This window comes from Mauremys mutica, chromosome 23, assembly GCF_020497125.1.
Source record: "Mauremys mutica isolate MM-2020 ecotype Southern chromosome 23, ASM2049712v1, whole genome shotgun sequence".
Taxonomy (NCBI): Eukaryota; Metazoa; Chordata; order Testudines; family Geoemydidae; genus Mauremys; species Mauremys mutica.
The window spans coordinates 2,513,186-2,527,993 of NC_059094.1; the positions used below are offsets into that span (position 1 = coordinate 2,513,186).

General features: G+C 41.9%; 1 protein-coding gene across 1 annotated transcript in view; it reads left to right on the plus strand.

Annotated features, from left to right (window-relative positions):
- The window catches only part of ZMPSTE24 (zinc metallopeptidase STE24), a 109,701-nt gene that overhangs the window by 69,461 nt on the left and 25,432 nt on the right, over positions 1 to 14,808 (plus strand). Inside the window, exons 7-9 of the mRNA XM_044997832.1 lie at positions 5,361 to 5,521; positions 7,513 to 7,617; positions 10,837 to 10,980. Coding sequence (XP_044853767.1) covers positions 5,361 to 5,521; positions 7,513 to 7,617; positions 10,837 to 10,980 — 410 coding nt within the window. The remainder of the gene's footprint in view (positions 1 to 5,360; positions 5,522 to 7,512; positions 7,618 to 10,836; positions 10,981 to 14,808) is intronic.

Consider the following 14,808-nt stretch of genomic DNA (forward strand, 5'->3'; position numbering starts at 1 on the left):
TTGGGTCACTGACCAAACCCCGCACTCCCATGAGGCATTCCAAGTAACCATACAGACTTTAGAGCACTTACAACAGTTGGGCTTTAATAATTCCTGAAACTAGCAAAAATTACTCCACATATTTATGAAACAGCGTTTTTGAACAATTCTCTGTTGGTAGCAAATAAAGGATTTAGTCCTCAGTGTGGACTATCCAAAAGAGGAAACACATTTCAAATGCAGTCATTTGAGTTTCCCAATAGCAAAAGGAGCCTTAGGGGTATGTCTACAATATGGAGAATATAGCAGTATCACTGTGTCACCGTAGCTGTGCCAACATAACCCTGTAGCATAGATGCAGCCTACACTGGCAGAAGGGGTTTTTCCATTGGTATAGAAACTCCATATTCCTGAAAGACAATAGCTATGTCAACAAAAGGATTCTTCTGTAGACATAGCTGCATCTATATGAGGGGAGGAAGGTCAGGTCGTCATAGCTATTCTAAAGTGGTTGTGTGCCAGTATCAATGTAATCAGGGTCCCTGGTCTCATACAGCTTAACTCTTTTGCAGCATTAATTACATAAATTTATAAAGCCAGAAGGCACCATTGTGATTATCTGTGACATCATGCATAAGCTTCTCCCATGCTGAAGAGTAGCCTGTACTTGTGGGAGAGGTGCAGGATCAGGCTATCAAGGCTGGCCTGATAGGCAGTGCAATAAAATTATAGGGAAGATGATGTGAAGGGCTTTGTAGTTAAGAATAAAAGTTTGTGCTTGACACAGTGGAAGAGAACTAAGTCAAAGATTAATCGAAGATTATGGACTTGAGGGACAGAAAGGATGAAGGTACCATTTCTTCACTGATTTAGAGATATGATGTGCAGGGGAGAGCTTCCAGGAAAAGATCAGGAGCTCTATTTTGACGGTTAAGTTTTAGTTGCTGGCTTGATGTCCACTGGGAGATTCCAGAAAAGGGGATGGAAACATTAGTTTAGATAGAAGGATATTGGTCTCTAGTAAAGAGGTAGATGTGAGTCATCAGTATAAACATGGGGACATACAAATTTCTTAGTTTCATAGAGATTAAGGTCAGGAGGGACAATGAGATCATCTAGTCTAACCTCCTGTATAGCACAGGCCATTAATTTTCACCAAGATACCCCTATATTAAGTCCAAAGACTTTAGTTAGACCAAAGCATTTCAGTTCTCAGGAGACTAAACTGTGTGCCACAGGGAGAGACCAAGGTGCCACCAATGCCCATGGTCCCTGCAGTGACAGGAGATTGATTAGGTGAGACATGCCCAGATGATCACAACAGGTGAGCCATACTCCAAGCTGCAGAGATAAAAATGCACCTCTTCCCCCAGATCCCTGCCAAATTGACCACGTGAAAATTCCTTTCCGACCTCAGATGTGACTATCAGTATCACCCTGAGCATGTGAGCAAGATACTAGTCAAGCATCTAGAAAGAGGATTCTCTATTCCGTCTTAGAGCACTGCCTACTACGTCTAGCCTCCATTCCAGCTGTGGCCAATCTGATGCTTCAGAGGAAAGCGGGGAAAAATAAAAAAAATAAAAAAAGCAAGAGAGATTGAGAATACATCTGGCTACTTGTGTACTGGGGGCGAGCCAGGGGAAGATACCTTCCTGACCTGTGCTGATGACCATCTGAAGCCCTGAAGCATGAGATTTGATTATAGATGTTATCTTAATGCAGAGCTGTAAGTGTTAATCCCCAAGGCCCATGAAGGAAGGGAATGAAGGGGGTTCATAGATTCATTGTCTCCAAGGCTAGATGGGACCACTACAACTATCCAGCTCAACCCCAGCACTCAGGATGCAGAACTTCTCCCAGAAGCTGGATAAAAGTACATTTAAAAAAAAAATCTAGTTTAGTCTGAAAGGCTCCAAGCAATGTTGAATCCATCACCTCCCCTCGTAAACTGTTCTAATGTTAGGACATTGCCTCTGAATTAAAGGTTGAATTTCTCCAAACTCAACTTTCAGCCATTGCATCTTGTTATGCCTTTGTCAGCAAAGTTGCAGAGTCCTCCACTATCAGATATCTTTTCCGTGTATCCAAGTACCAGAATTGCCATTCTAAATCAGACCCATAGAATCATAGATGATTAGGGTTGGAAGAGACCTCAGGAGGTCATCTAGTGCTCAAAGCAGGACCAACCCCAACTAAATCATCCCAGCCAGGGCTTTGTCAAGCTGGGCCTTAAAAACCTCTAAGGATGGAGATTCCACCACCTCCCTAGGGGGAACCTGTTACAGTGCTTCACCACCCTCCTAGTGAAATAGTTTTTCCTAATATCCAACTTAGACCTCCCCCCACTGCAACTTGAGACCATTGCTCCTTGTTCTGTCATCTGCCACCACTGAGAACAGCCGAGCTCCATCCTCTTTGGAACCCCCCTTCAGGTTGTTGAAGGCTGCGATCAAATCCCCCCTCACTCTTCTTCAAACTAAAGGTCCATCTAGTCCAGTATCCTGCCTTTAACAATGGTCAGTACCATATGCTTCCAAGGAGGGTGTAAAAACCCCACACTAGCGGATATACCACCTGGACCAAGTGACTTTTTAAATTGGTACTTTGTTCCAGTACCATTTCTTCTAAATCCTCATGTGTCATCCAGGTTAAATGCTAGTACCTCATCTTATGCTTGTCCGGTTAAAACACTGGACAGTAATCAGTCAAAAGCCTGTGTTTCAAACTTGAAGTAACTAAAACAGGTAATGCTACTTTTTATGCAGGCAGTTTGGTCTGATGGCTAGAACAATCAGGAGACCAGGGTTTTATTTCCAGCTCTGCCATTTGGCTGCTGGACAGCTTGGGCAAGTCACTTCACCTCTCTCTTCTTCAGTTTCCCCATCTGTAAAATAGAGATAACATTACATAAGATTTGGGTATTATAATTTTACCCACCCATTCCTTCTTAAATAGTTGGTAACCAGGGATTTAAATATTCACATGACTCCATCCCCCAGATTTCTAGCCCAGGCTCTTAACATTGATATCTACCACACCAATTAAAAAATTGATCTTTTCACATTCTGTGATACCTTAGTTTGTTATGTTTGTGACACTTTGAGTCTGAGTTATGTCTGGTCTGTCCCCTGCAATTCGCTACCATTGCTCTAGTTAATTCCCTAGTGATATTTTCTGTGGTTAACACACTAAGTACTTCCTATCAGTGTGGTACATCTAATTGTGTAGACATATGTGGTTCTTTCATTTTGTGATCACAGCCTCTTTAATGCTACATAAGGCTGAGTCTACACATAGTTTTGTACCAATTTGAATTATTTTGGTTCAGGGTGTGCCTTTTATAATGAAACTAGTGAAATCAGCATTCATCATGGTGTGGATGCATTTATATTAGTATGATGGTGCTTATACTGGTATAGTTTATTTCTGTACCTGTACAGGAGTAAGCTACATTGCTATAACAACTTTTACACTGGTATACTAGGGAATTGTATCGCTTTATACTGGTTTCCAACAGATTATAGTTATAGTAGCACAAAATCCATGTAGTCAGACTCTAAATTTGGTATTTTCAAGATTACAAACTTCCTTACAATGCAGCTGCTACTTGCAGTTTATGCACAGGAAGGAAAACTCTCCCTTCAGGAGGGAAGGAAAATTTAGCACATCCCTTGAAGATCACAATAACTGTTTTTTCACTGGTTATGATAGTTACCAGAGTTGGATTATATGTCTAGAAGGGAAGTGCTCTGGTTGAAACTCCTGTTCACTGCTCAGGAGTTTGCTTTATAACTGTCTTTTATACATAAATATTTCCTTTCAGAAGTATCTGTACCTAATCTACTCAAGATTTTCCTCTGACGGTTTTTTTTGGAAGATAAATTATAATGTTTTAAATACACACACCAACAATCAAACATGAGAAACTCTCCTGAAAAATTTTAACGAGATATATTTCTTACACAGAGCTAAACAAAAACTATATAAAATTCAAGGGGCATAATTCATAGATTTTAAGGCCAAAAAAGGACTGTGATGATGATCTTGTCTGGTCTCCTGCATTACATAAGCCTGAGAATTTCATCCAGTGATCCCTGCACTAATAGATGTCCAGTTGTGATTAAAGACTCCACGTGATTAAGAATCCACCACATGCTTTGATAAATTGTTCCAATGGTTGATTACTCTCACCATTAAAAATGTATGCCTTCTTTTTAGATTGAACTTATCTACCTTTGCTTCCAGCCTTTGGATCATGTTATGTTTGCTAGACAAGAGAGCCCTTTACAATCAGAAATCCTCTTCCTATGTATGTACTTAGGCTGTAAACAAGGCATCTCTTAATGGTTTTTTTTAAATAAGCTAAATTGATTGAGCTTCTTTAGGCTCTCACTGTAAAGCATGTTTTCTAGACCTTAAATCATTCTTGTAGCTTCTATGGCCACAGTATTCCAGTAACAATCTCACTAATTCTGTATGCAGTGGTAATACCACCTTAATATTTTTTAGTTCAGTGTTCGACTCTTATATATACAACTGTCAGATATGCTGTTAGCCATCATGTTTCACTGGGAGCTCACGTTCAGTTGGTTTCCACGATGGCCCTAAGTCCTTTTTAGAATCTCTGCATTTCAGGATAGTCTTCCATTCTAAAAGTGTGACTTAACTTCTTGGTTCCTAGATGTATGACTTATATTAACCTATACTGAAATGCATGTTCAAGTTAGTCCAGCTTTCCATTCAATCCACGTTGCTGTGTAGAACTGACTCGTTCTTATTGTTTACCACTCCACCAATTTTTGTGTCATCTGCAAACTTTTCTGGCAAGGAATTTTTATTTTCTTCCCTCTCATTGATTAAGTTTTCAAATAGAAGTGGACCAAGAACACATCCTTATAAGACCCCAATAGAAATGTACCCATTGCATAACTATTCCCCATATGGAATTACTCTTTGAGATATATCAGCTAGCTAGTTTTAATTCCATTGAATTTGATGCGTTAATTTTTGTATGGTGCTAAACTAAAACTAAATAAAATTTCACATTTAAGGGCTATTTTCATACAGAGAAAATTTTGTGCCACGTTGTAAGTCCTTTTCAGAACACAACCTTAACTGTGGTGTTACGCACAGTGCCTCTATAATAGGTTTTACAGTATGTATGTAGTACAGTAATAGATTAAACAAACCTAACGGGGTGTCTAAAAATATGCTTGAACCTGAGATTTAATGCATTTTGCAATGAATCAATGCCTACTGATCTCATGGTGGAGAGGAAATGCCCTTGAAAGACTTAAATAGAGGGTTGCACCGTTAGATTTTAATGCACACAAAATACTTTGACCTATGTTTTTAATGTGAATTTTCACTCCCGCTAGGTTCCAAGCGTTCCTCCCATAGCAATGCTTATTTCTATGGCTTCTTCAAGAATAAGCGGATAGTTTTATTTGACACCCTCCTGGAAGATTACTCTGCACTGAACAAAGATCACCCAGAGGGAGAAGATGGTGAAGATGATGACACAAAGTCCAAAGTCAAAGTGAGCTTTATTTTTGTTCTCCTGTCATGTAGTCTCCTGTCATGTAGTCTCCTGTCATGTAGTCTCCCTTACATCTTCTCCATATTCTGTTGTAGGATTGTGAAGCTGTAAAAACAAAACCTTGAAAGTATTTGACACTTCATGATTTATTTACAAGAGACCCTCTGAGACATTGGTACAAATGCACTTTCCAAGATTGTGGATGGGTGCAACACCAGGAGCTCAAGAATCTTGGCTAGAGGTTCCTAAAAACCTCTTGAGAACTCTGCTGGCCTCTCTTTCCACCTCAAAAGTTCTGGGTTCTACCTTCCTATACCATTTCTTCCCTCATTTTAGACCTTGGTATATCCCTCACCTGTATCTGTCTTCAGGTGGAGACCTGATAAATTTACTTCTCTCCCCATTCAAAAATCCTTTCCAGGCTGTCACCAGCATGTTTTCATATTTAGTCTTGAGGGACTAGCAAAAAGATTCCTGACTTCAATCCAGGAAGGGCTTTCAGGGGCAGAGTGGGAGTGGGTTGGTCTCCTGTTTATATTTCAGCTGTGGGGCCAGATACAGACCTGTTCTGCAGAACAAAGTCTGCATCTTCAGAGAGTCAGGATAGCAAATGTAATCCACCAGACTGAATTTGTAAAACTGACTTGAACCAAAAAAGTGGATTTCAGTCCGCCCCAATTATAAAGGTTATAAAGGTTTTGGGGAAATAGTTCAGACTTGAACTGTTTGGAAGAACACATTTAAATGTCTCCAAATGATGTGTTCTTCAGTAGTATAAGCACATTTATTTTACAAAGACTGATTGCACAGTGATAACTTTCTCCACCATCCTGTATGTCAGACTGGACAGTGTCCTACCAGCAGAGAGTGGACAGGACAAAACAAAATCTAGGACATCCTCAGCATTATGAAGGTAGCTGGCTCAGCAGAGTTTTCTTCCAAGCAGCAGACAGTCCTTTCTGTGTCCACTAGAAAAATTCATGGAGGATAGGTCCATCAGTGGCCATTAGGTAGGATGGGCAGGGATGGTGTCCCTAGCTTCTGTTTGCCAGAAGCTGGGAATGGGCAACAGGGGATGGATCACCTGTTCTGTTCATTGCCTCTGGGGCACCTGGGGCATTGGCCACTGTCAGAAGACAGAATACTGGGCTAGATGGACCTTTGGTTTGACCCAGTATGGCTGTTCTTATGTTCTTACCTGAACAAGAATTTTCCTCGATCTTCTCTTTTTGCTTCTGTCTCCTCTGTGGAGCACTCTGGGTAGGGCATTGCACCATCTCTGTGTGTCCGGCTTCCTTTTAGTTAATGTCTCCTGGTTTTCAATAGCTCATTTTGTTGTCTCCTTGCCTGGAGGCCAGAATTTTTATTTTAGAGGTATATTAAGGCCCCCAGACATAGCAAATGAGAGCAAACAGATAAAGCTCAATGGTTATTCATTATATTGTTAATTTAACTCATTCAGTTCCATTATAAGTGGAGAGACATTATAAAAGTTCTGTATAAAAGTGTGTCTATGTTGATAGAACCATCTGCTGGTAAATAAGACTATGTAGTATAATATATGGAGATATGCCTATCTCATAGAACTGGAAGTCCAGCCCCCTGCCTTCACTAGCAGGACCAAGTTCTGATTTTGCCCCAGATCTCTAAGTGGCCCCCTCAAGGATTGAACTCACAACCCTGGGTTTAGCAGGCCAATGCTCAAAGCACTGAGCTATCCCTATCCAGCTACCACTGAACTATTGTTTAAAAGTTTGTAGCTTCATTAATGGTTATTAGGCACAGTCCAGCTCCTATGAGTGAGTCCCTATAAAAAAGGGGTAGAATATTACAAGAGGTTAGTTTTTACTTGTATTCCTCTGCTTGTAAGAGGAAAATAACTGCTTTCTGAGCTGGCGTACCATGGAGTTTGGAGAAAACAGATCAGCAGACAGGAAATTGGTTACTCATGTTATGTGAGATGTTTGAGATTTTTCTCTCGTTTTGCACAGAGTAAGAAGCAAGGATGCAAAAATGAAGAAGTTTTGGCAGTGCTTGGCCATGAACTGGGTCACTGGAAGCTAGGTCACACTATCAAAAATATTGTCATCAGCCAGGTAAATAGTAGTATATTGATGGTATTCCTGGAGCATTACTATGTTCAACAATCCAAAATTGTCACACTTCATGGTTCACACACAATCATGCTGCCTGCAGCAAATGAACTCTTCTGGAAGGGGAGGTCTGTGGCATCCCTTGGGCCATTCAGATTTCCTTGTGTCCAATGTTCTACACTAGCATCTTCACAGCTATTTGGGGATGGTATTGTAAACCCATGGCAAAATGCCCAAGTTGGCACTTTACTCCTGGCTAATTTGTCTGGCTCCCCTACTTCTTTCTGAATCTGAAACAGGATTGATGCCTGTTTACAATTCCTATCTAGGGTTCTGCATCCTGCATGCAACTCCTCTACCCAGCACATCCAGTCACACTCTCAGGGAATGCACAGCTTAGTACAATCCAAACAAAGAGAGACAACAGCCAACGTTTTAGTCATCCTCTTACTACAAAACATCCCCATATCCCCCAAAGTCTCAGCTTCTCTCATGTTCCCCAAATCGTTCCTCGACTACATCTTTTTGAAGTTCTGGATTCCCTGAGTGGGGTGTGTGTGTTGCGTCTTCCATCATGCTCTAGAAGAAGGGTGCTCTACTCCCTACAAGGGTGCTCTACAAAATGGCAAATGAAATTTAATGTGGATAAATGTAAAGTAATGCACATTGGAAAAAATAATCCAAACTATACATACAATATGATGGGGGCTAATTTAGCTACGAGTCAGGAAAAAGATCTTGGAGTCATCGTGGACAGTTCTCTGAAGATGTCCACGCAGTGTGCAGAGGCGGTCAAAAAAGCAAACAGGAAGTTAGGAATCATTAAAAAGGGGATAGAGAATAAGACTGAGACTATATTATTGCCCTTATATAAATCCATGGTACGCCCACATCTTGAATACAGTGTACAGATGTGGTCTCCTCACCTCAAAAAAGACATACAGGCACTAGAAAAGGTTCAGAAAAGGGCAACTAAAATGATTAGGGGTTTGGAGAGGGTCCCATATGAGGAAAGATTAAAGAGGCTAGGACTCTTCAGCTTGGAAAAGAGAAGACTAAGGGAGGATATGATAGAGGTATATAAAATCATGAGTGATGTGGAGAAAGTGGATAAGGAAAAGTTATTTACATATTCCCATAATGCAAGAACTAGGGGTCACCAAATTAAATTAATAGGCAGCAGGTTTAAAACAAATAAAAGGAAGTTCTTCTTCACGCAGTGCAGTCAACTTGTGGAACTCCTTACCTGAGGAGGTTGTGAAGGTTAGGACTATAACAGTGTTTTAAAAGAGAACTGGATAAATTCATGGTGGTTAAGTCCATAAATGGCTATTAGCCAGGATGGGTAAGGAATGGTGTCCCTAGCCTCTGTTTGTGAGAGGATGGAGATGGATGGCAGGAGAGAGATCACTTGATCATTGCCTGTTAGGTTCACTCCCTCTGGGGCACCTGGCATTGGCCACTGTCGGTAGACAGATACAGGGCTAGATGGATCTTTGGTCTGACTCGGTACGGCCATTCTTATGTTCCCTTCCACTTGGGGAGTAGAGCACTTCCCCATGGTCTCCAAAATGAGGTGACTGGACAGGCTGCAATGAAAGGGCCACCCCAACATTCTGAATTGAGGTTGTTACCCTTTTTTGGAACCAGTCAAGAAATAACCACAAACAAAGGTCGAACTGAAGTAGTACTGAGGGCTGATTTATTGCTTGCTTCCCTTATTTACGCAATTATGCTCGCACACACATTCCATGCATACTGGTAACAGGCTGCAGATGCAGGTGCTGCTTTTGATCTTAGGTGACTGAGACTGACCAGGTTCCAGCTTCCCAGAGATCGAACCGCTAGGTGATGAGAGTCACCGAAGCCCCTTCGGGACTGTGGGAGGGCTCTACTGCTTCTGGTCTGGTCCTGAGTTTTTGCTATTGTGGGTTACGTCTCTCTGGCCACTACTGCCATAGGTTTATATACAGTCCCATATGCACCTTGATTATCCTTACATGGTAATATTTCGGTTTAAGCCTTGCGATTGGTTTCATACACTCATACTATCTCACTCACTCCTTACATATTGATTACATATTCATAAGCATGAATACAACTGGTAGTATAGCTTTAAACAAGCCCCTCACATCAGCGACGACTTCCGTTGCTGTTTGTGGTTCAGACAGAAAACTGCAAACTGCACTTTAAGAGCATGGTGATGCTGGCATAACAGGAAGTCTACACAGACACATTTAGAAAAGCAGATGCAGGGGGGCTATGGGCTGCCCCTCCTCCCTATGGAGCAGGAGCTGCTCCTACCTGGCAGAGGCCAAGCCATGGACGGGGCTGCAGACCGGCTACAAGGTCTGACAAAATAAGTTTACTCATGCATGCCAGTCTAGACAATGCACAAGAGCTAGAGAAACATTCCCCAAATCTCCCTTGCGCTCCAGCATTGTCTAGTTCAAACAGTTTTCTGGCTCCATATCCAGTATTCCATTACCAGACTCTGGGGGAATTCATGCGATCTAGCTGGGGGTGGGGCTCCACGTGCTGTTGTGCTGAGTGATCACAGGGCCAGGAGGGGTTTGCTGATGGTCACTAGCAAGGCCTTGTGAGAGACAGCCCAGGCTGGAGAGATAAAGGGGCCCAGCGGTCCCACAGTCCCAGGCTGCACCCTAGGGATCCTGTTACATAAAGAAGTCGGAGAAAAAAGTTACAACAGTCAAGGGGGAGATGATGAGCACCTGGGTGAGAATTTTAGCTGTGTGGATAAAAATAAAATTCCTGAAAGGAAGAAATGGAGACTGATCCCAACTGGTAACCTGACAGTGACATCATAATGTGGAACATCTGTGGTTACCAAGATAAAGAAAGCAGCCAGTGTGCTGCACCCTGGGATGGGGACAGGAGACAATACCGAAGAATGCTCGGGAACTGTCATTTAGACTGCCAGGGAGCAAACACGAGCAATTTTGATGGATTAAGGGATGAATCCAGAATGTTGGGAAAGGAACTCAAGATAGGGTTATTGCTGGGATCGTCAAAGATTTTTCCAGCACCTCCCTCCCCTTGTGCATATGCATTATGATACAGTGTTTAATTATATGATCACATGCTGTTTTTTCAGCAGAACTCCTGCTTCTGAGCACCTCTGTAATAAGCATTTAAGCAATCATTTTGTGGATAGTTGAAAGGATCATATTAATGAGAATATTCTGTTTCCTCTCTTTCTAGATGAACTCCTTCCTCTGCTTCTTTTTGTTTGCAGTATTAATTGGTCAGAAAGAACTCTTTGCTGCATTTGGTTTCTATGAGACTCAGCCCACCCTGATAGGACTGATGATTATTTTCCAGTTCATTTTTTCACCTTATAATGAGGTAAAACTTAGCTTTGTGAAATGGCCTTTTAAAAAGATATACATTTGAATATCATACTGTTTTTTGTTGATAATCACTTCGCTAATGTGTTATTATTTCAGGGAATAGTTTGAGGTTTCTGATTACTAGATTATTTCTCTTTGATTTATTCAGGTTAGTGATTTGTCATAGTAAATTGCAATAAGCCTCACAATCTCTGCCTGCAGGGTGTAAAGCACTACTGCAATTCAAATAATAAATAAGTGATCCCGCTGGTCAAAGTGAAAAAAGGGAAATCATGAATTTTTAGTAAAAATCCCAATGCACAGGTTGCATTATTCAAAATAGCCTGTTTTTATTTTCAGTAAAAGTAATTTACAATAATTTTCACATTTAATTAACAGTTAAGACTATTTTAAAATTGCTACTCTGGTGCCCATCATTGGAGCCTTTCAGCACCTACTGCATTCCTGACTCAATCCCTTGACTATTTGACAAAGCACTAGCGCTTTAAAGAGTTCCTGCTGTTTTAGTTTCCTCTGCATCCCAGTCTCTCACTTGGCAGTCGTGTAGGTCTAGCTGTTACTATTGCATCCATCTGGTCACACACACCCCAAAGCGTCAAGCTAGGGATATTTTTTTTAAATTGAAAGTCATGGAATCCATGACTCCTGTGACAATCAGTACAGAAATGCAGTTTCACTGATTTTGTTTTCTGAAACTTGAGAGCTGTTGCAAGAAAATGTTCTCTGGTAAAATGGCTGCTGGTTTGCTTTTTGTTTATCCCATCTGTTGTTTTTTTTTCTCTCAATGTTTACTTATAGCTCAATGAGTTATGTTGTTTTCTGTTTAGACTTTAAGGCCAGAAGAGACCATCATAATCACCTACTCTGACCTGCACATTGTGGCCACCCACTCCTCTAATAGGCTCATAACCTCTAGCTGAGTTAGTGAAGTATCAGAGGGGTAGCCGTGTTAGTCTGGTTCTGTAAAAGCAGCAAAGAATCCTGTGGCACCTTATAGACTAACAGACGTTTTGCAGCATGAGCTTTCGTGGGTGAATACCCACTTCTTCGGATGCAAGCATCCGAAGAAGTGGGTATTCACCCACGAAAGCTCATGCTGCAAAACGTCTGTTAGTCTATAAGGTGCCACAGGATTCTGAGTTAGTGAAGTCCTCAAACCTAGATTTAAAGACTTCATGTTACAGAGAATCCACCATTTACAATAGTTCAAATCAGTAAGTGACCCATGAGAAGGTGAAACCCCCCCAGAGTCTCTGCCAATTTAACTAATGGAAAATTCCCTCCTGACCCCAAATCTGGCAATCAGTTAGACCCTGAGCATGTGGGCAAGACCCACCAACCAGATATCTAGGAGAAACTCAGAGCTGTTCCCTTCTAGTGTCCCATCTCTGGCTGTTGGAGATATTTGTTTGTTGCACTGTCATTTCTCTGGAGAGCACTATGTTTGCAGACACCAGAATGAAGTAAGATACAATAGCTGCAAAGGCTGTCAGAACTTGTAACTCCCTACATTCCTGCCTCACTTCCTACTATCCCCTTGGCCTTTCTGTCCCCTAGTGTGGGGGAAAGGCAGCAGGGCAGTTAAGTTTTAAATTGCCTCTTTCCTCCACCCCTTCAAGCCCTACTGACTTCTCTTGCTACTTTCAGCTCTCACTTTGCATTAAATTGACCGTAAGAATATCAGTGCTTATATTTATGTAATGTTAGTGAGCGTGGCCTCTGGATCACAAACTGTATTTGGAAAGGCAGCCAGGTTCATGGGGTTGGAAATGGTGGAGAAGTTTTTTCTAACAGTAAATATAATCAAAATATATATAGATTCCAACGGCATGTAAATATATTAATCTCAGAAGAAAGAATGTAGGCTTTGCCGAAACAGTGACTCTGAAAAAGCTTTGGGGGTTCTGGTAGATAGTCAACTGAACATGAGCTCCCAGTGCAATCGTGTTACGCATTTGTCTGCTAGATAAGAGTCCATTATCAAATATTTGTTTCCCAGCTAGGTACTTGCAAAGAGGGTATTAATATCCTTTTCTCTGTTCATCTCACCTTTTCGCTGTGAACTAGCTGTCCTGAAACAGGCAAGTCCATTAAAGTAACTGAGACCCTACAGGCATCCAGGAAATCTCTTCATGCAGAATATGCCAAAAACTGGTTTAAATTCAGTGACTGGGTACAGTGCAAAAAACATCAACACAAAATTGGCAAAAACCCTTGCACTAGAATGGCAGCAAGAACTGCTGGCCCTATACTTTAAACTGCTTTCCAGGAACAGCCCTCAGCAATCTCTTTTTGATAATAGTAGAGTAAGTAATTTTTTCTTCTTCATCCCAAGTGCTTTCTGAGAAAGTCATCTCTGATTAATCTTCAGAAAATGCTGAGCGGCACAGTGAAACCTCATCATAGATATAATTGCCATACTACTAGTCAGACCGCTGTCACTGATTTTGCACTTTCTTTGTGTCCAAGTAGCCTTTATGATGGCTATAACTTCTGCATGTAGTGTCTGAAGTGGGCAACTTTTCTCTGAAATCGCAATATATTGTGCTGTTCTTTGTATCAGTCCAGACTTTACCCCCAAAGTAAGTTCTTTGAGTCATGGTACCTATGTGTATTCCACATGTGGGTGTGCATGCACACCGTGCACCCAAATCCAGAAATTCTTCAAAATCAGTGTCCGTTGACCCACACATGCACAGTAGCTCCCCTCATGCTCTCAACTGAGGGTGTACGAGGCAGTGCGGATTGATGCCTCTCTAGTTCCTTCTTATTGCCACATGGCCTGAGTCAGAAACATGTGCTCCTCCATTCTGTGCATAACCTGTAAAGTAGAAAGTATTTGTAAATAGTTTTCTCTCTTAGCTTAGCAGTTTAAATTTGTAGTTGGTAAAGAGTAGTTTCCTCCCCTCCCTCCCGGTTGAGGGAAATTCAAGAATTGCATTTCCTGCCCTTGTTCCTTCTCCATCCGTGACAAACATCAATGGTGCCTGTACTGTCTGGGTGAGGTGTACAGCTTTGCTGAGTGCGGTATCTCTTGAGCCTTTCCACCCAGAACTCGAGAAGGCTAAGAGCTTCACCTAAGAAAGTATCTGATGGAGGAGGCTATGAAGCCCCACTCTGATCCGGGCCAGCGAGACCTCCCTGTCCATTGGCCTCAACTGACCAATAATGTCCCTCCAAGCATGTGCCTTGGAGAAGAACCTCTAACACTGAAGCCCCAGGACTCTTCCTCCATGGCTCCCCTTGAGAGTAGAAGATACTCTCATGGGCACAAGAATAGATCCCTACAGTGGACTGTCCATAAGAAACACAATCATTCCCCAAGCTGGTCCAAGTCAGGTCAGACGTGCTCAGAACCCATGGAACTGCCTCTGCCAAAGATCCCCAGGTTGAAGGGCAAGATTTGCAAAAGGAGAGATCCATCTGTTTCCCATGGTGACTGTGATACCGAAGCATAAGCACAAATGCTCGCCAATTCCATCTATGAGTGCTGGTCCAGACCTGTCATCACCACCACCTTGTTTATCTAATGATCATTCAGCTGCAACAGATGAGTAGGGTCCTTCAGGCATGACTGCTGGAACTTCTTGGACCCCAGGCTGTTCAGAGACTTACGTAACAACAGAGGATATATTCCTCCCCTATCCACAGTCTCCACTCCTTTCTGACCCTGTCCTCCTGAGGGAGATCTTTACTCCAGAGGAGGAATCTATATCAATGTCTGAGGAGCAGTTGCATTTCCAACCATTAGGAAGGAGTGCCCCAGTACCAATGGTACTGCCACTACCGATCGAACAGTCCTCGGAATCAGAGGAGATAGCTG